General features: G+C 58.4%; 1 protein-coding gene and 1 non-coding gene across 2 annotated transcripts in view; one reads left to right on the forward strand and one right to left on the reverse strand.

Annotated features, from left to right (window-relative positions):
* Positions 1 to 23,379, reverse strand: part of DNAH2 (dynein, axonemal, heavy chain 2) — a 151,604-nt gene that overhangs the window by 31,468 nt on the left and 96,757 nt on the right. Inside the window, 22 exon segments of the mRNA XM_015422403.1 lie at positions 359 to 519; positions 602 to 769; positions 2,122 to 2,253; positions 2,784 to 2,914; positions 3,200 to 3,285; positions 5,054 to 5,242; positions 6,436 to 6,540; positions 7,586 to 7,810; positions 8,271 to 8,469; positions 11,521 to 11,612; positions 12,005 to 12,157; positions 13,974 to 14,132; positions 14,954 to 15,091; positions 15,180 to 15,316; positions 18,003 to 18,120; positions 18,859 to 19,077; positions 19,474 to 19,599; positions 19,839 to 19,991; positions 20,100 to 20,227; positions 21,086 to 21,266; positions 21,371 to 21,560; positions 22,117 to 22,220. Coding sequence (XP_015277889.1) covers positions 359 to 519; positions 602 to 769; positions 2,122 to 2,253; positions 2,784 to 2,914; positions 3,200 to 3,285; positions 5,054 to 5,242; positions 6,436 to 6,540; positions 7,586 to 7,810; positions 8,271 to 8,469; positions 11,521 to 11,612; positions 12,005 to 12,157; positions 13,974 to 14,132; positions 14,954 to 15,091; positions 15,180 to 15,316; positions 18,003 to 18,120; positions 18,859 to 19,077; positions 19,474 to 19,599; positions 19,839 to 19,991; positions 20,100 to 20,227; positions 21,086 to 21,266; positions 21,371 to 21,560; positions 22,117 to 22,220 — 3,294 coding nt within the window.
* Positions 3,308 to 3,379, forward strand: TRNAV-AAC. Its single transcript has one exon. It is a non-coding gene; the product is annotated as a tRNA-Val (tRNA).

A 23,379-nucleotide genomic window follows, 5' to 3' on the forward strand; every position in this document is an offset into this window, starting at 1 on the left:
AAAAAGAGGGGGGAGGGGGGCACGGGTGGGGGGGGGGGGGGGGGGGGGGGGGGGGGGGGGGGGGGGCCCCCCGCCTCTAGCCCCCCCACACTCGCCTGCCTGCCCGCCTGCCTGCAGCACCCAACACTGCCCGCCTTGCTCCCGCGCCTCGGTCCCCACCCACCTCCCTCGGAATGGCAGCAGAGAGCTTGCCGTGGTGGGTTGTAGGATCACAGTCTTTTCATCACTAAGTTAGATTTTTTTAAATACTTTTTTGCATTTTTCTACCCAGGGGGGTGGGTGGTGGGGTGGGGCTCCCTCTGCGTCCTGTAGAAGGTTTTTCAACCGCAATGGAGGCCCTCTCCCCCTGCGCACCTACCTCCTCAAACTCGTCCGACTTGTAGAGATTAGGCACCTCTCCGGAGCTGAGGATGTTGTTGATGTCCTCCAGGAAGCACTCGTCCGCGATCTGAGTGTCCGCAAAGAGGAAAGTTGTGGGCTTCTGGTCGGCCCCCGTCTGGCGGTAGAGCCTCTTGATGTCTGCGGGGACAATTGCCAGTTAGGGGGCCTGCTGGCCACGGGGGTGGGGCAGGGCAGGTCCGACGGTCAAGCGCCCGCTCACCTTCCCGGAACTCCTGTTTGCGGTACTGCCTGGAGACCTCGATCTGGAAGATGTAGTACTCGCAGATGCACGAGGCCAGGCGGGCTAGGCTCTGGCGCCCGCTGCCACCGATGCCCACGAGCAGCATGTTCCCGCGTGGCTGGCTGATCACCCGGACGATGCGGGTGACTGCAAGGGAACACCAGAAAGCACCAGGCACTCACGACACGGCCAGAAGGAAGCTGCACTGGACCGGTACTGAGCCGGCCTCCCTTCCAGCCAAGATTCCACCCAGAGGACGGAACGACGACACCCCCCACCTCCAAGTCCCTGTTCAGACCTCTCTGCCGCTGTTTGGGCCCCCCCCCCCACACACAATTTACTAGTATACTGCATTTACTAGTACACTGATGCTACTCTGCCTTCACCATCGTCACTTAAGTTGTTTATTAGCACCTTATTGGTTGTTGTTTTTAATATTTTAATGCTTTTATTTATAGTGTTGCTTTTAGCGATCGCATATCTGGAAGCCTCCCTGAGCCTGCCCTGGCGGGGAGGGCAGGGTGTGAATCGAATAAAATAAATAAATAAAAATCTATTTATTCGTTTCTTTATTTAACATTTGTGAGCGGCCTTTCTGCCCGGCAGAACGCAAGGCAGCGGACGCTAGAAATAAAACAATGATTAAACGAAATGAACCAAAGACCGGAAACTTAAAACCTCCCATTAGGATCCGCAATAAGTTAAAAACTAAGTTAGGCCAATGCAGTCCTAAATAAAACTGCCTCCAGCTGCCGCCTGGAAATCAAGAGTGAGGGGGACAGGCACACCTCCCTGGGAGGCTGTTCCATGAGAGTGGGGCTGACACCAAAAAGGCCCTCCCTCGTGTGCCCACCAGACCAGCTTCTTTGATGGGGGGGGCGACAGTCGGCATGAGACCATGTTTGACGGGTGGGGGGATGTCGCTGCCGCCTCAGAGACGCCAAACTAAATTGGATATAAATGGCTATTTCCAGAAGTCGTCACTTTTAAGATCAAAGATCAAAAAGAAAAGATTGACTCTGTTCTGAAAGCTCAAGAATTCCTAAGGGTTCAGCTGGGAAGACCAGAGGACGGGGGAAAAAGAAGAGGACAGCAAGTCTAGTGGCGAGCTGGACGCGGGTTCTTCCGGAGAGGACTCTCTGACGGAGCAAGGGGTAGCCGCTCCAAAAAGTCCTTATAAGCTGCGGAAGAGACGAGGAAAGGAGAAGTGAAGGCTGAAGGACTCTGAATTGTGCCTTGGAGAACTCTGAAAGGGGATGATTGGGGGTGCTGTTTCTAGACAGTTAAATTTAAGAGTTAAAGAAAAAGAAAGTAATACAAATGTTTGACTCAGTTTATAATAATCTAAATGAAGTGAAGATTTGTTGTAACTAAGCTAGTGAAGATCTCCTCTCTTGGGTTTTTAGTTAGTAGTGGGTTCTTTTGCTTTATCCTATATATGTAGTCCCCCCTTCCCTCTTTTCTGTAGTAGTTTTGTAGTTTGATAAAAAAATAATAAAAAATCCGGAAGAGCACCAGCCTCATCGGCACCACCCCTGGCATCCGGTTGTAGTCACCCAACGCCCGCTCCATCTCTGCCTTCAGGACGGCCATGTCCGTCAGGTCCTCGTACACGTTGCGCATGAAGTCCCCTGGAAAGAGGCACGGCAGAATCCCAGGAGGAACAGACGAGTGCAGCCTGCGCCACGCATCTCGTGGGCTGAAGCCCTGTCTCCTCCCAGCACAAACATCCCGTCTCTTAGTGATCTGGCCAAAAAGCAAAGCAACCCCCCTCCCCCCGGAACGAGACGGCCTGAGAAAATCCGACGACTCCCACCCCCTCTAGCTGTAGACACTAGGCACCACTTCCCTTTCGACATCAACCTTCTGTCTTTCCCCCCAACCGAGGCCAGAGTCAGCGTGCCCAGAGGTGGGCCACATGAGGGCAAGAAGGGGGGGCCTGGTAGTGGGCATGGGGGCCTCTGGGCCGCCTCAAAACCCAGAACCAACCCTCCAGCCCAACTAAGGCTACAAAGTGCCCTGCGGGACTAGGACAGAGAACGCGTCACCGTGTCCACCAAAATACCAGACCTCAGGCCGGGCCCCGGATCCTCTTCACCAGGCCGCTCATGTCCACACGCGCACACCCCACCTCGCCCTCCAGTGCCAGGCTGCCACGTACCAAAGATAGGAGGGCGCTTGTTGGGGCAGAGGTTGTGGAAAGTCAGGTCAAAAGACGTGCCCAGTTTCTCGCTCAAGAGGACGGTGAAGGCCTCCATGTCCTGAGCGTCCACCAGGCGGTCAGAGAAGACCCTGAAAGAGAGGTGGGGGCTCAAGAGTCTCTCTGCTTCCACAGACCGCACCACCTGGGAGCAAAGACCTCCCTGGGTGCCCGGGAGAGGGCCCAGGTGCTCTCAGAAGAGGCTGAGCACGGCCACTCCTGCCCCACCCCGGGAAGGCCACAGGCAGCTGTCCTGCGGCTGACCGGAGACGGCCGGGCCTTTGTGCCCCCACTCCGAGCCCAGAAACAGAAGACTCTGTTTCTCTGCAGCCGCTCTCCGTCAGAAGCAGCAGACGAGGCGATCGCGGCAGCTCTACCTGAAGCACTCGTGGATCCACAGGCGTGTCAGGCTGGCTTTCGTGTCGTGGAAATCCTTGTGCGCCCGCAGCATGCCCTGGAACACCTGAGCAAGAGGAGGCGTGGGAGGAGGGGTGGCTCAGTGGCAGAGCGTCTGCTCAACAAGCAGAAGGTCCCAGGTTCAAACCCGGGCATCCCCAGGCAACGAATCCGGCAGGAGGTGCCCGTCTGTGTAGACCAGACTGACCTCGATGGACCTGGGGAGTGGCTGGGCACAGGGCAGCTTCGTGTGTGTGTTCCAGGGGAGGAGGCCAATCATGGGTCTTCATTTCCCCCCTGATTTTTAAAAACTCTCCACTTTCCTCCATATTAGGGGCTCGAGGCAGTGAACTGGAGACAGGCTGCACCTGACCCACGGGACCCCCAACGGACTCACCAGGGAGGGCAACCGAACTCCCATCCTGCCTCCATCCGGGAGTGCAACCCCCTCCCCCTGCACCACCTGGCCACAGAGGAGGCAACCGCCAGCAGCCCTTTTGCTGGCAATGCCCTTCTCGGCCAACCAGGGGCGTCTCCAGGGGCCAAAAGCCCCCCAAGCCCCCTCAGTCCCAGCATTTCCGTGTCCCAGCCAGCGGCCCCCGAGGTGACAAGCCCCTGTTGGTCAAAAAGTTCTCCAAAAGGACACATTCCAGAGGAGGGGCAAATACGGCCCGGGGAGGGGGCAAAGCCCCCCCAGTCCCCTTTCCCCCCTTCACCAGCTAATTGTCACTGTGCAGAGACTGGAGGGGGGAGGAAGGGGGCTGCCAGAACCAGACCAACTTGCACATGGCCTGCCAGCAGTGTTCCTTCTAAGCTGAGTCAGTGTGAGCCAGCTCACCGTTTTTTAGCCTCCGGCTCACGCATTTTTGTCTTAGCTCAGGAAGGACGGCTCCAGAGCAAACGAATTTATGCAGTAGCCGAATCGCTCGCTCACCACTTTCATGCCAGGAGCTCACAAAGGAGAATTTTTGCTCACGAGACTTAGAGGGAGCATTGCCTGCCAGCATTCGATGTGTGCGATAAGAGCTTCTGGGCTCAGGCCGGGGACAAACATTCAGGGACGTTTGATGTCTTCAAACTTTCTCCAAAGCCGCCATGCCCATTTGATGTGCGCTCCACTGCGCTGGCAGGAAGGCGACTCGCTCGCTCGGAATCCTAATGTTCCTGGCCGTTGGGCCGGCTCGGCAGCTGTGGCCTGCTCACACGAGCACAAGGAGCGCTAACCCTTGCCTGGGGGCTGCCGAGGCGCACGGCTCCCGTCCCACAACCCCAGCCTCAGAACTCTGCGCTGGGGATGCGACGCGACGGAACTCCATCTGCACACACCTCACGCAAATCGGGGGGAGCCGTGCAGGGCCCAGGTGCACAGCCCTCCCCCGGTTTCCAAGCCTTCAGCAGACGCCGCCACTGAAAAGGCCTGGAAACCGAAGAGAACTCTTTTGATCCGGAGAGGGAGCCGTGATATTAGGCAAGACAGCGACGAGGATGTTAGGGAGACGCAAGGGGATCGCAAGGGGAAAGAGAGAAGCTGCCTGAACTCTCAGCTGTGAAGAGCTAACAAGGACTTGCCCGAGGCGGAATGAGTCTGGGAGTCGTGAGCGAGAGGGAGGGAGCCCCCCCCTTTGTGTACACAGACGCATCGATCCAGCCGCACCTGCCTCCCCTGCCTGAACGACAGACAGCCCGCTTCAAAAAGGAGGAGGGAGCCACAAGTGGGGGCGGTGTGATTCCCGCAGACAGGGCCACCCGCCACGCCCCCCCTTCATGCACTCGTGGCGCCCTCTGCGCCCGGGGAAAGCCTCCCCCCGCCCCACTACCCCCCCCCATCCAGGCACCTTGGAGATGTCGCGCAGGTTGAAGAGGTAGTGGATCTTGGCCGGGGTGGGCAGGAACTTCTGGACCACGCTGTTGTACAGCTCCACGGTGGCCTCGGTGATGACGTTCCCAATGGGCTTCACCCCCTCCTCAAAGTTCTGCAGCTTCTGGTTGATCATGGTGCCAAAGATTCGCCGGATTTGGGACTCCTAAGCAAGGAAGGGTCGCGACGGCTCAGGGCACAGGAAGGGCGGCAGGCACGGCACGGCACGCCCGGGGTGGGCTCTGGATGAATCACTCCCGCGTGGCCCTGGCTGCCCACTGGGACACTCCCGGCCTCAGTTGGAGCTTCAGCCTCTACGATGGGCACCCGTGAGCTGAACAAGGAGGGGGAAAGGCGCAGATCCCAGCCACGAACGCCAGCCTTTCAACTGGCCCGTGCTGGTGAGAAGCCCCACAGCCACGCTGTGCGGCCCAGGGAGCCAGCCTCCACCTCTAGGCCCATGGGGTGCAGGGCACCTCTCTCTGGGGCCCACCTCTCGCTATTCTCCCACCCTTTGGCTGGCTGGGACCCCGGAAGATGTAGGGTTAAGGTCCCCGTTCTGCCACCACCGAATTTACAGGTGACCGCAGACACTGCCTGTAAAATGGGGGCAATAATGGCCCAGGCCCTGACAACACTTATGGAAAGAGTTAGAGAAATAAGGATTCTGTGTGTTTGTCTGTGCGGGCGCGTGCGGGCGTGTGCGTGTGTATTTAAAATGCTGTACAGCACTTAAAGTGCCTGAAGTGCTAAACTTTAAAGTGCTTGAAGTGCTAGACTTTAGTGCTATACAGTCCTTAAAGTGCTATGAAGTCCTTAGAGTGCTATACTGATTGTTACTCAGTTCAAGGCTCGCTCAAAGCCGCCGTGCCCCCTGCCATAAGGTGAGGTGGTTTCGAGGGGCAAGCGAAAGGCGGCGTGCCTCCTGTGCAGACCCCGCTGAAACGAAAGGGGATGCACTGTGAGATTTCAGTGCAGGAGGATTCTTCCTGCCGGAGCCCGCTCTGGGTTCATTCATGTGTGCCCAAGGGGATGCCATCTGGATTCTCCACCTGGGGCACCAGAGCACCCTGGGTTGCCAGGGGCATCGGCTACACAGCGTTCCGCTCCCCGCCCCTCCCAGCCTCAGCAGCATCCTTCAGCAAAAGCGGAAAGGCTGCCTGGAACTCCGGCAGGTCTGCAGAAGAGGCATTTCCGCCCTTGATCTCCAGAAGCCAAAAGGTCAGGCGGACAAGCCCTCCGGGCTGCTTGGGGGGGGGATCTGCTGGCCCCCCAAGAGAGCAGGGAGGGGCCGGGTTGCATCTGGGCCCCGGGGCCCTCCCAGCCGGCCTGCGTGCGGAATGCCTAAGCAGCCCTTACTGTGGGGAAGGTCATGTTGATGAGGTTGAAGCGGCTCTGAAGTCGGCTGGAGATCACCGTTCGGCCTCCTCCGGGGGGCCCCATGGCTGCCGTCAGGAACATGTCCTGAGGGGGAGACAAACAGGCCCGGATCAAAACCAGAGGAAAACAAAGGCCTCTGCTTCTTCCACCCCTGCTTTCCATAAAAGTGTTTTTAGTAGCGTGACTGCTAAACGGTCCGGAGGGATCCCCGTGTGGGGGGGGGGGTTGAGGCAGGCAGCATACAAATCAGGCCTGCGTGGAAGCCGAGGCCGTAATAGCTGCCGCGGCACGCGCCACGCTCCAGTCGGGAGATGCTGATTCTCACAACCGGCTCAGAGAGAGAGAGAGAGAAAGAGAGAGAGGGAGGGAGGGAGGGAGGGAGGGAATTATTCCAGGGATTGTATGCCGGCAAGCAGCCCACGAGCACAGGGGCGCCAATGTGAGTCACCTGGAAACCCCAAAGAGGGAGGGGAGGGGAGGGAGAGGCTGTGGCTCAGTGGCAGAGTCCCTGCTTGGCAAGCAGAAGGCCCCGGGTTCAGTCCAAAGCGTCTCCAGTTGAAAGGGCCAGGTAGCAGGTGATGTGAAAGACCTCTTGTGCCTGAGACCCCGAAGAGCCACTGGTGCTCTGAGTGGACGACACTGACCTAGACAGAGCTAGGGGCTGATTCAGTATAAGGCAGCTTTGTGTGCGTTTATGCTCAGACTGCCTGGCGAAGAAGAACTTAGGACAGCTACTAATGAGAGCGGTGCAGTGGTTAAGTGTCTGGACTCCAATCTGGGAGGACCGGGTTTGATTCCCCACTCCTCCACTCGCACCTGCTGGATGACCTTGGGTTAGTCATAAGTTCTTTCAGAGCTGTTCTTGAAAAGAGCAGATCTCTCAGAGCTCTCTCAGCCCCCCCGACCTCACAGGGTGTCTGTTGTGGGGAGGGGGAGGGAAAGGAGTTTGTAAGCCCCTCTGAGACTCCTTTGGGTAGTGAAGGGCGGGGTATCAATCCAATCTCTTCTTCTTTTCTTCATCTAATGCTTCCCTGGGCCCAGGCCAGTTGTCAGCCTCTCCCTTGCAGGAGGGTGAGAGGTGCCCCGGCGGGAGGGAAGGGTAGAGTCGCCCCCCCCCCCAGTGCCTCACCCTGATGTACTTGATGGTCTGCTTGGTCCGGTCGTACCAAAACCCGTAGTCCAGCCAGAGGCGGAGCAGCTCCAGAGGCGGCTGGGAGCCAAACTGGTCCTTGGCGGGCATGTTCAGGTCGTCCATGAAGGTGATCATGCTCTTCCCGCCCAGCGGCACGTAGACGCCCTTGGTGCGCTTCTCCACTCGGCTCTCGATGATGCTCTGGACGTTGTTGGAGGTCGTCTACACGGGGAGAAGAGAAGTGAAGAGAGGAGAGAAGAGAGAAGAGAAGGGATGTATGCCTCACCCTCCACATGGAGTCTCAGAGCGGCTTACAAACTCCTTTCCCTTCCCCTCCCCACACCAGACACCCTCTGTGAGATCGGTGGGGCTGAGAGAGCTCTCTCCACAACTGTCCTTGAGAGAACAGCTCTGAGAGAACTATGGCTTGCCCAAGGTCATCCAGCCAGGTGCAAGTGGAGGAGTGGGGAATCAAACCCAGTTTTCCCAGATTAGAGTCCGCGCACTTCACCCCTACACCAAACTGGGGAGCATGTCGGCATGCATGAGAGCCAGGGAATCAGTACGGGGTGGAGTTCTCTTCAGTTGGCGTGAGGACGACCCGCCACAGTGGTGTGTGTCCCCCCCCCCCCAAAACGAGCACACGGCCAAGAGAGAGGCCTTGACTTCCTGGGCCCGTTACCTGAGCAGACATGTTGATGGTCAGCACGGCCCACTTGGTCGTGTCGAGGGACTGCAGCACACCCTGGGCGATGGAGGTCTTGCCTGTCCCCACCAGGCCGACCAGCAGCACAGGGTTCTGGTTGGACACGAGGGCCGTGACCAGGTAGTTGTAGCGCATGGTGTCCACGGTGGGAACGATGATCTTGTAGAAGGGGGCGCTGGGAAGAGAGGGGAGGCCCGGGCTCAGTTTGGACATGGCGCTGGCCCCAAAAGAATGAACAAGTCACAGACAGGAAGCTGCCTTACACTGACTCAGACCCTTGGTCCCTCAGGCAGAAAAGAGCAGGAGTCCGGGAGAACCTTCAAGACTAATAGGGTTGGTATCAGGGGAGGAGCTTTTGTGAGTCACTGCTCACTTCTTCAGATACAGCTAGAATGAGTCCATCTGTCCTTATATCACATTCTAGCTGTATTGGAAGAAGTGAGCAGGGAGGAGCTTTTGTGAGTCACTGCTCACTTCTTCAGATACAGCTGGAATGAGTCCATCTGTCCTTATATCACATTCTAGCTGTATTGGAAGAAGTGAGCCAGTGACTCAGAAAAGCACCTCCCCTGCCACCAATTCTGTTAGTCTTGAAGGTGCTCCTGGACTCTTGCTCTTTTCTGCTGCTGCAGGCAGACTAACACGGCGACCTGTCTTGACCTGTCGTCTTGGTCCATTCAAGGTCAGTACTGTCCGCTCAGACTGGCAACCACTCTGCGGGGTCCCAGGCAGAAGTCTTTCTCATCATGTCCTTTTGACTGAAGATGTTGGGGATTGAACCTGTGACCTTCTGCATGCCAAGCAGAGGCTCTACCGCTGAGCCACAGCCCCTGCCCACAATGCTGCCTTCTGCTGAATCGGACCCTGGTTCCATCAAGGTCAGTATTGCCCACTCAGACTGGCAGCCGCTCTGCAGGGTCCCGGGCAGAGGTCTTTCGCATCACCTCCTGCCCGGTCCGTCTTAACTGGAGAACTTGGGGCCTTCCGAGCCTCAGCCCCTCCCCTCAGTCTTCCCCGATGCGGCTGTCACAACTCCACGAAGGAGGCCGGTCTAAATGCATGAAGACGTCCACACAAGGCACAATTCTGGCTCCTGTCATCCCCGCTGGAGCTTGACAGCTTGGAATGACGCCGCCGCTAATGAAGGCTTGTCCCCCTCCCCACCCCCCCGCCACTGCCCGGCTCTCGATACAGGCAGCCAGCAGTCCACGGCGGCTCTGGGACCGCGTTCTTGTAATTTCCGGCCACTGATCGGATTAGAGAGGGAGGGGGTGGGTGGGAAATGAATCTGAGCCACTGGCTCGAACGACAGGACCGGCTGGGGGGGCTCCAAGGCAGTGTGAAATCGGGCTGCGGAGCAACAGCGAGGAAACGGATACGGGTTTCACAGAAGCCCCAGGGGGTGGATTAACTCTGGGAAGGAACACCCACGGCATGTGGTTTGCCATGGCCTGCCTCTGCACAGCGACCCTGGGCTTCCTTGGTGGTCTCCCATCCAAGTAGCAACCAGGGCCGACCCTCCTGAGCTTCCGAGATCTAACGAGATTGGGCCAGCCTGGGCCAGCCGGGTCAAGGCAAGAGACGAACACAGGTGGAGGAGGAGGAGGAGATTGGATTTATACCCCGCCCTTCACTTGGAGTCTCAGAGCGGCTTACAAACTCCTTTCCCTCCCCCTCCCCACAACAGACACCTTGTGAGGTGGGTGGGGCTGAGAGAGCTCTTGACAGAAACTGCTCTTCTTGAAGGACAGCTGTGCCAGAGCTTGTGACTGACCCAAGGTCACATCAGCAGGTGCAAGTGGAGGAGTGGGGGAATCAAACCCGGTTCTCCCAGATTAGAGTCCACACACTTAACCACTGCACCAAACTGGCCCAACACAGTTACCCCTCTGAATCCATCTCCAGAGTTCGGTTCCTCCACCTGTTCAGAAAGCAGACTCTATTGAATTACAGTCAGAATTAACCTGCTTGTTTATATATGCTAATTCTTAGCTAGTTAGCTTAGAACCAATTAGGTGTTAGGCATGTATTTCCCGCCAGAGAAAAGGAGGCGTTATTCTCAATGAAGAAGAAGAAGAAGAGAAGAGATTGGATTTATACCCCGCCCTTCACTACCCAAAGGAGTCTCAGAGCGGCTTACAAACTCCTTTCCCTTCCCCACCCCACAACAGACACCCTGTGAGGTAGGCGGGGCCGAGACAGCTCTGACAGAAACTGCTCTTTTTTCAAGAACAGCTGTGCCAGAACTATGGCTTGTCCAAGGTCATCCAGCAGCTGCAAGTGGAGGAGTGGGGAATCAAACTCGGTTCTCCCAGATTTGAGTCCACGCACTTAACCACGACACCAAACTGGCTCTCCACCAAACTGGTGGGCTGCCATGGCTTGCCTTTGTGTAGCAACCCGGGACTTCCTTGGTGGTCTCCCACCTAAGCACTAACCAGGGCCGGACCAGGTTAGCTTCCAAGATCGGATAAGATTGGGCTAGCCTGCCAATCTCATCAGATCTTGGGTGCTAAGCAGGGTCGACTCCGGCAAGCACTTGGATGGGAGACCTCCTTGGAATACCAGAGGCAGGAGGCGGGGGCAGGCTTGATTCAGCCACCTCTCCGAATGTCCTCCAGGCTCCCAGGAGGGGTCGGTCACCAGAGGTCGCCATGACTTCCAGGTGCACACACACACGCACGCGCATATAACAAAAAAAAACTCTTTTAAAAAAAAGAGCCCGGACCAATCAGGGCAGGAGTGGACCAGTGTTCCCTCTAAGCTGAGTTAGTGTGAGCTAGCTCAGAGTTTTTAAGCCTCCGGATCACACGTTTTGGTCTTCACTCAAGAAGGGTGGCTCCAGAGCAAACTCATTTATGCAATAACCAAACCGCTCGCTCACAAGTTTATTGCCAGTAGCTCACAGAGTAGATTTTTTGCTCACAAGACTCCACAGCTTAGAGGGAGCCTTTGTCAGGACTGAAAACACCGTAAGGGGCCACAAGAGAAGAGAAGGCTCCCTGAGCCCTCCGGCTGTGGGACTAGGGCCTGCCGCCCTCCCAACAAGGAGAACAGATCCCCCCCCGCCCCCGGATCTTCCGGAGGGCACCACCTTGGTCTCCTTTGAGAAAGAAAAGTCACATGAGCAGATTTGCGTTTTATGGGCTGAGCCCCACCCCACGTAAGCCCCTCCTCCCCTAACCCAGAACGGCCGAGGCAGCAGCGACGGGCCCAGTTCACTCACTTGGATGGGTATCTCCACATCTTGGGAAGCTTGTCTTCAAACGAGGACCACTGCTTCCGCTTCCCATCGACATAATACTCGTAGACCGTGTCCTGGGAGGGACAGAAGTCAGCTTGTCTAGTGGATTTTCCACAAGGCCTGAGCAAAAGGACAGCCCCTCCCCCCCAAAAAAATCTGGCCCTGGATGGCCCATCCTTTTGGGAAGCGGAAGGTGTGCTAGGTCCGGAGGCAGGTGGTGGTCATTCCAAAGCGTCACACAGTTGCAGAAGCAGAGGGAGGGGTGAAAAAGCCCTTTCTTTCCCTCGCCCCCCCCCCCCCCCCCCCCCCCCGCAGCCCGGTCTCCAGCTCTCCTCCCTCTCACCAAGACTTTCTCTCGCTTTTAGGCCAGGCAGTTGTATCAAACTTTGCATTGCTAGAGGGTGGGGGGGGTGGCCTTGGGCCCAGGTCAACTAGGCCCGTGAGCAGAAAATCATCTCCCAGTGACCTTGTTGGGGAAGGATCCCTCGATCTCTCGCAGGAAGTTGTCGATCTTCTTCCTGCCTTCCTCATCCACCGCCGCACACAAGGACCAGATCATGCTGAAGATGAACAGCATCTCCACCACCGTCTGGTAGCTCTCGACATCCGCAGGATTCAGCTAGAGGGAAAAGGCACCATAAGAACGTCAGAAGAGCCCTGCTGGATCTGACCAGTGAGGGTCCATCTAGTCCAGCATCCAGTCTCACACAGTGGCCAGCCAGTCCCTCTGGAGGGCCAACAACAGGGCAGAGAGGCTAAGGCCTCCCCTGATAAGAACACCAGAAGAGCCCTGCTGGATCAGACCAGTGAGGGTCTGTCTAGTTCAGCCTCCTGTCTCACACAGGGGCCAGCCAGTTCCTCTGGAGGGCCAACAACAGGGCAGAGAGGCTGAGGCCTTCCCCTGATAAGAACATCAGAAGAGCCCTGCTGGATCAGAACAGTGAGGGTCCGTCTAGTTCAACCTCCTGTCTCACACAGGGGCCAAGCAGTTACTCTGGAGGGCCAACAACAGGGCAGAGAGGCTGAGGCCTCCCCTGATAAGAACATCAGAAGAGCCCTGCTGGATCAGACCAGTGAGGGTCTGTCTAGTTCAGCCTCCTGTCTCACACAGGGGCCAGCCAGTTCCTCTGGAGGGCCAACAACAGGGCAGAGAGGCTGAGGCCTTCCCCTGATAAGAACCTCAGAAGAGCCCTGCTGGGTCAGATCAGTGAGGGTCCATCTAGTCCAGCCTCCTGTCTCACACAGGGGCCAAGCAGTTCCTCTGAAGGGCCAACAACAGGGCAGACAGGCCGAGGCCTTCCCCTGATAAGAACATCAGAAGAGCCCTGCTGGATCAGACCAGTGAGGGTCCGTCTAGACCAGCCTCCTGTTTCACACAGGGGCCAAGCAGTTCCTCTGGAGGGCCAACAACAGGGCAGAGAGGCCGAGGACTTCCCCTGATGTTGTCTCCCGGCTCTGGGATTCAGAGGCTGACTGCCTCTGAATAGGGAGGTTTCCTTTAGTCGCCACGGCTAGTAGCCACTGATGGACCTCTCCTCCACGAGTGTGCCTGACCCCCTTTCAAAGCCGTCTGTACCTGCGACCATCACTACACCCCCCAGCAGCAAGTACCTTGACTATTAGCCACAAGGTATAGATAGGGGCTCTGGGGCAAGTGATGCTCTGTCTTCTTGGTGCTTGGGGGGGTCAACAGAGGGAGGGCTTCTAATGTCCTGGCCCCACTGGTGGACCTCCTGATGGCACTGGTATTTCTGGCCACTGTGTGACACAAAGTGTTGGACTGGATGGGCCTTTGGCCTGATCCAACATTGGCGTCTCTTGTGTTCTTATGTTCTTAAGTACCCACAAAATCTGGTATGAAGCAGCACTTCCTAAGCACAAACACACACACACACACACAGCCCCAAGCAAGTCTCCCCAGGAACGTAAATGCTGCTGGCTGGTGTGTGCAGGAGGCAGCAGGGTTCACGTCAGGTCGATACGAGTGCCGGCTGGGTCAATGGGAAAGGTTTACAGTGCTCCTGGCAGGGGACTCCAGGACACCAAAAGATCCAGTGTGTTTTGGGTTGCCCAACAGCACCAGAAGCTGCCTCGTACTGAATCACCCCCTTGGTCCGTCAGGTTTGGCACTGTCTACTCACACTGGCAGCGGCTCTTTCTCCGGGGTCTCAGGCAGAGCTCTTTCCCATCCCCTGTGACCTGATCCTTGGCTGGAGATGCCAGGGATTGAACTGGGGACATTCTGCGTGCCGAGCGGATGCTCCACCACTGAGCCACGGCCCTTCCAGAGGGCCGCGTTGCAAGCCAAGGCAGTCCTCGGCTGACCTGCCCAGTAGGTTGGGCAGCATAATCTGAACTAAGTCTGATGCGCGGGGAAGATCCGGAGAAGCCGGAGGGCTTCCAGAGCAACCGGCTGGCTCCCGGTGGCCACCTACCCCGTTCTCTGGAGTGGCCAGGGACGTGAACAGCTTGCAGAGAGCCACAATCCCACTGTACTCGGAGATAGGAACCAGCTCCTGACAGTGATCCTTCTTCAGAGTCAGTATCTTATTGATGAACTTGTCAAACATCCGCTGGAGGGTCTCCGCTTCGGCCTGAGGGGAGAGAGAGCTGACGATGGAAACTCGCAGTCTCCCGCCAAAGCGCGGGCATTTCCAGGAACGCCGACCGGTCCCGGTCCCCAGACTCTCTACCTGACCTCTTCTTCCCTGGTTTCTCCCAACACGGCTCCCTAAAGCCACACTGGCTGTAGTTCCGTCTTCTTTGCGAACCACGCCTCCCCCAGGATTCCTGGACCTCTCCAGCATCTTCCCCCGCTCCCCTCTTGACCCCTACGTGGCCACCACGCTTTTGCCAGGGCCTTGTACCCAATCAGGCCCCTGGTCCATCGAGGCCAGCCTTGTCTACTCAGACCGGCAGGGGCTCTCCAGGGTCTCAGGCAGAAGCCTTTCCCATCACCTCCTGCCTGGTCCCTTGGAGATGCTGGGGATTGAACCTGGGACCTTCTGCCTGCCAAGCAGGTGCTCTGCCACTGAGCCACGGCCCCTCTTTACAGCTCTCCAGGGTCTCAGGCAGAAGCCTTTCCCATCACCTCCTGCCTGATCCTTTTGAGATGCTGGGGACTGAACCTGGGACCTTCTCCACACCAAGCAGAGGCTCTTTCACTGAGCCACAGCCCCTCTTTACAGCTCTCCAGGGTCTCAGGCAGAGAGGTCTTTCCCATCACCTCCTGCTGGCCCTTTGGAGATGCCGGGGATTGAACCTGGGACCTTCTGCCTGCCAAGCAGGTGCTTTGCCACTGAGCCACCACCCCTCCCCAGTGTTCATGCATGAAGCTGCCTTGTACTTCTTCTCCACGCTCAGCACACCCTCCACAGACCTCCTCCTCTCCCCCTTCCTTAACACCCCACAGTACCTTTGGGCGTTTTTCAATCCAAGAAAGGACGTAGGGCTTCCAGCCCAAGTCGCTGTAGTCCGTGTACACCATCCCGCAGCGGGAGACCGTGGCGGGCGAGGCGACGGCCAGATTCTCCACCTCAAAGAGCAGCGAGACCTGGAGCGGGGCAGGAAGCTGCTATCAGTTCTGGCCCGGGACCGGCCTGCCTCGCCTGGCCTCGCCTTCCGGAGCCCCTCCTGCTCACCTGCTCGGGCATGGCGATCCTCTCGCCGTTGATCAAGGTGAGCACTTTGTTGTCGTCCATGACCGAGTTCATGCTCTCGATCCACAAGGTGTCCACGGGGCCGTCAAAGAGGATCCACTTCTCATCGGGCTTCTCGTCTGGGGCAGAGCAGGTAGGGGAGAGAAGCCCCGTTAGAGCCTGAGAAAGCTAAGGGAGATTTGAACGCAGAGCCTGGGGTTTAGATGGAACCAATGACCTCGTGGGGAGGATGGGGCTCTTCCTTGCTGGAGGCCATCAAGCAGAGCCCAAGGCTAGACCTTAGAAGCCCATCTAGTCCAACCAGCCAGTTCAGGGCAAGAAGTCCAGAACCAGGGGTTGGACTAGATGACCTCTAAGGACCTTCCAATTCTATGATTCTATCGGAAGACTCTATTGCAGACCTTTTCAGTCATTTTTCGTACTGCTTCCAGACCTAGAAATATGATGTTATGTTTTTAACAAATGACAGAATTTCCAGGGTCCTTAAAAGATTCCATCCTAAAAACCAGACTCAACCGCTTCCTGGTTACAGAATCATGGCCAGGAAGTAAACCGTGAGCAGGACCTGGCCCAGCAATGCTCCGGCCCTCATTGTGGGGGGCGGGGGAGATGCTGGAACTTCAGCAGCAATCACACACACACACGCATGCGGCACACGAGCTCAGATCTGCCCCAATTACAAGCCCGTCCAAAATCTCAGGGGTTCCGACAGATGCAGAAATTTCAGAGGAACAGCATTAATTTCCTTCCAAGGGAGTCTTGAAGAGGTTGATTGGCTCAGACAGTCGGAGGTGCCAGCTCTCTCGGAAGGGAGGAGTGATTGGCAAGCCGAGACTGGCACCTGGCGCAGCGGAGACGGCATTCCCAAAGGGTGAATACCTGTGCAGGCTTCGCGCATGATGGAAGCCAGAATGCCGTCGCACCACTCGCTGGTGGCTAGGTCATACCTCCCAAACAGCTCCCCCAAGCTCGCCGCTTTGGGGTTGAGGACAAATTCCTGCAAGGGGGGGGGTCAGATCAGGACAAGAGGGGTTAGTGGGTGACGGGGCACTGTCCAAGATGGGAAGCCAGACTCAAATGGGGGCGTGAAAAGCACCGCTCCTGTTGACCGAAAGGACGAGAGCAGACCAAGGAGTCTGTGTGCCGCCCGGTTGGGCTGAAATGCTTGGCCCCACAGTGTTTCTGGTCCACAGCCCAGCGCCTGTCACTCTGCACGCGGCCAGTTGCTCCTTCGGTCCGCCTCGGGCCGCACTGCACGTGCAGCGAGGAGCAGGGTCATCGGAACATATGCCCTGAGCGCCAATCAGTTTTGCCCGGCAGTCCTCCAGCTGCGTTTGGAAGATTAGCGGCCCCTGAAACACTGAGGTCCGCGGGAGTCACAGCAAACAAGCCCAGCGTCCCAATCACGGCAAGCCCAGCGTGGTGGTGGGAGGGTGCCCAGCCAGATGCCAATCGGAAACACAGACTGGCCCTGGGTAATCATCCAGTTCGCTTCACACGGCCGCTGCGCAGGCACAATATGCAAATGGATGGGTTAGAGGCTGATGGGAAAGCCGGAGCGGAGCCGGAGGGCCCCCCCCCCCCGAAGCAACAAGATGCCCTGACCCCAGCCGGGACTAGGCCCCCTTCCCTGCCTTTCGCCTCCTCTTCCAAGCCAAACCAGCCCGGAAGACTGAAAGCAAAGTCCAACCGGCACAGAGCCCCTGGATCGTTTTTCCCCACCCTCTGAAAACCAACGAGCCTCTCCCCACGCTCCCACCCTTGATTATCATAGAGATTGGGGTCAAAAGAAAGTCTTCCTCGTCTGTTTCCTGGGAACCGCAGAGCCACTGCCCCACTGGCATCGGGAAAAGCTAGTGCCCACGGGAGGCCTCCGCCCGATGCGCCAAGATAATCACCGGTGCCTCCCTTGGAGCAAGGCTATCAGGCAAACCCCGCGTGCATCCTGCATCACTGCCTAGGCTCGACACCAGGGGGTGGGGTAGGGAGGATGTACCATGTGCCTGGCTCAGCAGCCCCAGTCCTCAAGGGGAAACTCCCCCCAGCATCGCCTGCTCCTTCCGGATCCCTGGTGCCTGGTGGCTCAGCCCAGCAACCTTGCAGGTCCTTCCCTGCTCAAGAGTCGAGAAACTGGCTTTGAGAGGGCCGGCCGGCGGGGAAGAGGGGAGTCGGGCCACAGAAGAGAAAGGAGAAGTCAGAAAGGAGAAGGCAAAAGCTGCCGCCGGGCTGAGCCAGGAATGCTTGTCGGCTTCAGCGTCTGCCCGAGGTCTCTCCCATTCACATGAGCCCCTTGGTGGTCTTCACAGCACCTAGCCGGCCACTGATTTCCTTTTTGTGAGTAGTTTGTGTGTGTGTGCCTGGAAGTCATGGTTGACTTCTGTCAACCTCTAGAGAGGTGGGCTTGCTATTGCCTGCCTTTGCATCCCGGCCCTGGTATTCCCTGGAGGTCTCCCATCCAAATACCTGCCAGGGTCGGCCCTGCTTAGCTTCCGAGATCTGAGGAGATCGGGCTTTTCTGGGCTATCCAGGCCAGGGCCTGCCACTCGTCTGAAACAAAATGCTGGCCCGGGGTCGGGGTCGGGGTCAAGTCCAGCCAATGGATAAGCATCAGGTGGCTTGCCACTTCTCTCGCCATTCCCTTCTAGCCCCCCCGCCCCCCCCCAGAGGCACGACACCAGAACTCTAACCCTCTGCCTCCTGCTCCTCTGGGGGGACAACCAAACTGGAATGCGAAGCAAGACCCCTGCGGCCGTACAAGAGGGACAGGCCTGAGCCCCGGCGCCTCTCTCTTTCAGGTCCCTGTACCTGCACACGCCGTCCGCATGACGCTGGACAAAATGCCATCCGTCCACTCGTTGGTGTTGAGGTCGTACTCCCCGTACAGCTCGCCCAGGGAAACGGACTTCGGGTTCAGGGGGAACTCCTGGGGGTCCCACAGACAGCAGGAAGAGAGCACGGCGAGAAGCAGCACGCAGGAGGGGGTGCCGAGGAAGGGGGGGGAGAAGGGAGGGGAGACAGCAAGCGGCAGTCAGAAGCAAGCAAGGCCTCCTCCCCTCTCTGACCCATGGCCAGGTGGCCAGAGCCCAGGCCAAAGGGAATCGGCCACCTCCCCGTGCGAAGGCAGGGATGCAGGACACAAGGATCGATCAGCACAGAGAGAGATATATTTTTAGGTGCTTTTCTCTGTCATCGGAATGAAAACAACGGAGCCCGCGAGAGCAAACAAGGGGAGAAGAACATGGAATGCGAGAAAGGCACCCTCAGCAGCTCTCCCGAAGCCGTCCCACCCAGGATGGGCCAAGTGGGGTTGGGGCTCAGTGGCACAGCCTCTGCTTGGTGTGCAGGAGGGCCCAGGCTCAGTGCCCCGGCATCTCCAGCTGCAGGGATCAGGTGATGTGAACGGCCTCTCCCTAAAACCCCAGAGAGTGGCTGCCAGTCTGAACAGACCTAGAGGGACCGAGGGTCTGATTCAGAATAAGCTGCTTCATGTGCTCAAAGTCTAGGGGGTGCCATGGGGCGGAGGGGGGGAAGGGAGGGAGGGAGCCACCACTGCCGTTTGCGCTCTTTGCGCTCTGTCGCCCTCTCTCTCTCGCTGCCCTGCTCAGCGGAAAGCCCCTTGATTCGCGGCTCCCTGGCCAGCCAAGCGCAAGGACCAACTGACCCGGACCACGTTGAAGGAGGTGTCTCCGCTCTTGTGCAGGCTGCAGAGGGTGGCCTGCAGGGCGCGCCAGGTGACTGTCTTGCCGCTGCCCGTGTTGCCCACGATCATGGAGGAGTGGCGGGAGTTCTTGGTCTCATACAGCTGGATCACCTTGGTGATGGTGAAGGGAATCACCTGCAGGCCCATCTCCCGCAGCTCCGTCTCGAGCACTTCCTTGAGCTGGGAGGGGGAAGGAACAGAACCCTTGAGATCAGACGACCCTTTCTCCTGTACTGCACCTCCGCATCCCGGCTCTTTCCTTTGCCGCACCACTCCCCCTTCAGACTGGGATAGAAGGACTCCGGGATCGCCATTTCTACTTGTATCTGATGAAGGGAGCTCTTCTCTCAAAGGCTCACACAACCCCCCCAAAATCTTGTTGCTCCTGGGCTCAAACGGATCTGTTCCCCTTAGTGGCGTTCTTGCCTAAGCTGCAGAGTGCCGCGCTCTGTAGCCCTTCCTCAAGCCGCAGGGATGTCTCAGCGCTGGCTGGCTCTGTTGCCTTGTCTCCCAGGAAGAAGACCTGAGAGGCCAGTGCAGAACGGGCAGGAGGGGTCAAGGACTTGGTGGACTGACCTTTCCGTAGTCGATGACGGGGCATTCGATGCCCGGGAAGAGGTCCTGGATGATGGCGTTGAAAAGGGGCACGTCGTTGGAGGTCAGCTTGGCGATGTTCATGTCTTTCATGGCCATCAGGAGGACCTAGAAGCCAAGGGCAGGAGAACGGATGGAGGAGGAAGCGGCCCTGAGACGGGAAGCCGGAGCAAAAGCCATCTCCGAGGCCACCAACGTGGGCACCCCACCCGCGCGCTTCCAAAGACGGCCATTCCTGCCGGGGGGGGCACCCAGCCGCCACGCTTACTCTCCCCCCCCCGAGAGTCCTCTGCCTTGGCCACCCCTTGTGACACAAAAGCCGAAGCCAAGTGTCCCCCCCCCCTCACCTCCTCGTCGGCCAGGTCGGGGCGCACCCGGCGTTTCTTCCCGGCGTAGCGGAGCAGGGAGGTGAGCGCCCGGAGGCCGAAGTCGTAGTGGTCCTGCTTGGAGAGCTGCTGGATGGCCAGGGAGTAGAGGGTGTAGACCTTCTTGGCCAAGATCTGGCGGGGGGGGGGGAGGAGAGGAGAGCAGGTTGGAGAAGGGGTCTCCTCATCCTCCCCCACCACCCCCGGCAGCCCCTTCCCCGGCCGGCTGTGGCCAGCAGGTACCTTGCAGTTATTGAAGCCTTCTCCAAACAGGATGATTTCGGCAATGAGGGTGGAGTCCGGCACCACCATGGAGATGGGGCGGAACATGGACTTGAGGTTGTCAGGCAGCTCCGTGCGGCCGGCGTAACCTGCCGGGGGGGGGGGGCACAGCAAAGCGCCTCAGTGCCAGCCAACGCACAGGGGTGGAGGAGACTCCCTGACTGTTATGAGGCTGCAGGCACCTCCTGGATTCTGGCACGCGGGGGGGGGGCACAAGATGGCTGCAGCAGGAGGCGGAGCCAGCCACCCGCACAGAGGAGGCCCAAGTGGAGGGGAGGGGAGGGGCAATTTTAAAAATTACACTAGGAAGACAGAGAGAGAGAGAATAAAACCAACTCTGTGGCAGCAGCTGCCACTGAAACACTACCTTAGTTTGCACCGCCAATCAAATCATCAATGGCCAATCAGAGGCACCACCGGGCAAAAGTCCCAGATGGCCCCACCCACCCCCTAAAAACACTCGGTGGGCAGAAAGGAAGAGGAGGAGGAGGAGGAAGAGGAGGAAGAGGAGGAAGACGTGGAGAAGGAGGAGTTGGATCTATACCCTTCCCTTCACTCGGAGTCTCAAAAGTGGCTTACGATCAGTGTTCCCTCTAAGCTGAGTCAGTGTGAGCTAGCTGACAGCTTTTTAGCCTCCAGCTCACACATTTTTGCCTTCGCTCAGGGAGGACGGCTCCAGAGCCAACTGATTGAAGCAGCAGCCAGATCGCTCGCTCACAGCTTTAATGCCAGTGGCTCACAAAGTAGAATTTTTGCTCACGAGACTCCACAGCTTGGAGGGACCATTGCTTACAAGCCACTTCCTCCCCCCCACAACAGACACCCTGTGAGGCAGGTGGGGCTGGCAGGAGGACACTTGCCCCTGGGGGGGGCACCCGGCTGGGGACACCTGCCCTCCCCCCTCCGCCACGATGCCCGGGGGGGCCCTGCCCTCCTGGGGGCCCCACCTGGGTTCATGGTGATGAAGATGCCGCAGGACCAGACCAGGTTGATCTCGTGCCCCTCGAAGCTGAAGCGCGTCATGTTGGCCGCCAGGGCCGAGAGGATGGAGAGGATCTGCTGGGCCACCACCGACAGCACCTCGATGTTGATGCGGTTGAACTCGTCAAAGCAGCCCCAGGCCCCCGTCTGCGGGAGCGAGGAGAGAGAGGGGGCCAGCGGTGCCGCGGGGGGCGGGGCAGGGCAGGGCACCCGCGGGCCCCCCCCCCCCCGCCCTGGGCCTCCCCTCTCACCTGGGCCAGGCCGGAGTACATGCGGCCCATGGATTTGTAGTCCAGGCCTTCCGAGCAGTTCACCACAATCACGTACATGCCCAGGGCCTTGCCCAGATCCTTCACCGTCTCGGTCTTGCCCGTGCCGGCAGGGCCTTTGGGCGACCCTCCCCGGTGCAGGTGGAGGGCCGTCGTCAGGGTCATGTAGCATCTGGGGAGGGGAGGAAGGAGGGAGGAGACTGGATTGATACCCCGCGGCCCTTCTCTACCCAAGGGAGTCTCAGAGGGGCTCACAAACCCCTTTCCCTTCCCCTCCCCACAACAGACACCCCGTGAGGTAGGCGGGGCTGAGAGAGCTCTCATGAGAACTGCCCTTGAGAGAACAGCTCCGAGAGAACTTGTGACTGACCCAGGGTCACACCAGCAGCTGGACGTGGAGGAGTGGGGAATCAAACCCGGTCCTCCCAGATTAGAGTCTGCGCACTTCACCACTACAGTAAACACCAGACTCCGGAGCACAAAGACTGGGGACTCCCGCTGCCAGCCTCCCACCTTCCCAAGGCCCTCCTCGGCCCCCGCATTCTTGCTCCGCCCCACCGCGAAGAGCGGCTCCTTCTGCTGATTCCGAGGCTCTCTAGGGGTCTCGCTTCTTCCGCCTTCCAACCCCCCCGGGCTGCCTGCCTTAGCCGTCAGCTGCCTTCTCTCCCCCCACCATGGCCCGGCCTGAGGGGACCCCAGTCTGTGGAGGCCATCTGCTGGGAGGATACCTGTCCGTGAGGGGGGTGATGACCAGTCGGCCGGAATTCCCCAGGTACTCGTAGCCATAAGCAAACTGCGTGTTGGTCTGCCTGATGACACAGTCGTCCAGGTCCTGGGGGTGGGGGGAAGAGCACCGACAGAGTGAGTGAGTGAGTGAGTGAGTGAGTGAGTGAGTGAGTGAGTGAAAGGGATGGAGCCAGGACCCTGGGCCAAGCCCAAGAAGAGAAAAGAGCCAGAGTCCAGGAGCACCTGGAAGACTAACAGGTGCTGTGGAAGGAGAGGAGCTTCCGCAAAAGCTCCTCCTCCACCACAAATTTTGTTACTGGATTCTTGCTCCCGTCTACCCCTACAGACAGACTAGCACAGCTACCAATGTTCCCTCTAAGCTGAGTCAGTGTGAGCTAGCTCACCGTATTTTAGCCTCCGGCTCACACATTTTTGTTTCAGCCAATGCTCCCTCTAAGCCGTGGAGTCTTGTGAGCAAGAATTCTCCTTCGTGAGCTACTGGCGTTAAAGCTGTGAGCCAGCAATTTGGCCACTGCATCAATTAGTTTGCTCTGGAGCCCTCCTTCCTCAGCTAGGACAAAAAGGTGTGGGCTGGAGGCTAAAGAACTGTGAGCTAGCTCACACTCACCAGCTTAGGGGGAACACTGGTCTCGGCTCAGGGAGGAGGGCTCCAGAGCCATTTAATTCATGCAGGAGCCAAATCGCTCACTCACAAATTTCAGGCCAGCAGCCCACAAAGTAGAATTTTGGCTCACAAGACTCCACAGCTTAGAGGGAGCACTGATGGCTACCCACCTTGAACTACCTCCACGGAAGCCTAGCGGCTACGTCCAGGCCGGCGAGAAAGACGGAAGAGCCCAGCTGGAGCCTTTGGGGGTGCCAAAGCAGTCAAAAGAGGAGACACACACACCCCCCGGTGCGCCTCCCACCCACCCCCGTCCCAGGCCAGCCTCATGACATGGGCTCTTCTGGGGACATCCTGGCGCTGCCTGGCTGCGGGGTGTTCCCCACACCCTTGCCTTTCCTACCAGGCAGAGGAGAGAAAGAGCGATGCAGAAGGACAAGCGGATTTGCCTGAGGGCACCCCAGGAGCCAGTGGCAAGGAGAGAGCCGTCCCCTTCCTTCGGTTCCTGGAGGGCCCCGTGCTGTGGGGGATGCAGTTACAGGGGCACCCTTAGCGAGGGGCCAGCCAGACCCAGAGCAGCCGTGCGAGGAGTTGGAAAAGTGCCAGCCAGCCCCATGCCAGGGAGAGGAGAAACACGAGA

This window comes from Gekko japonicus, unplaced genomic scaffold (assembly GCF_001447785.1).
Source record: "Gekko japonicus isolate JY-2015 unplaced genomic scaffold, Gekko_japonicus_V1.1 scaffold1082, whole genome shotgun sequence".
Taxonomy (NCBI): Eukaryota; Metazoa; Chordata; class Lepidosauria; order Squamata; family Gekkonidae; genus Gekko; species Gekko japonicus.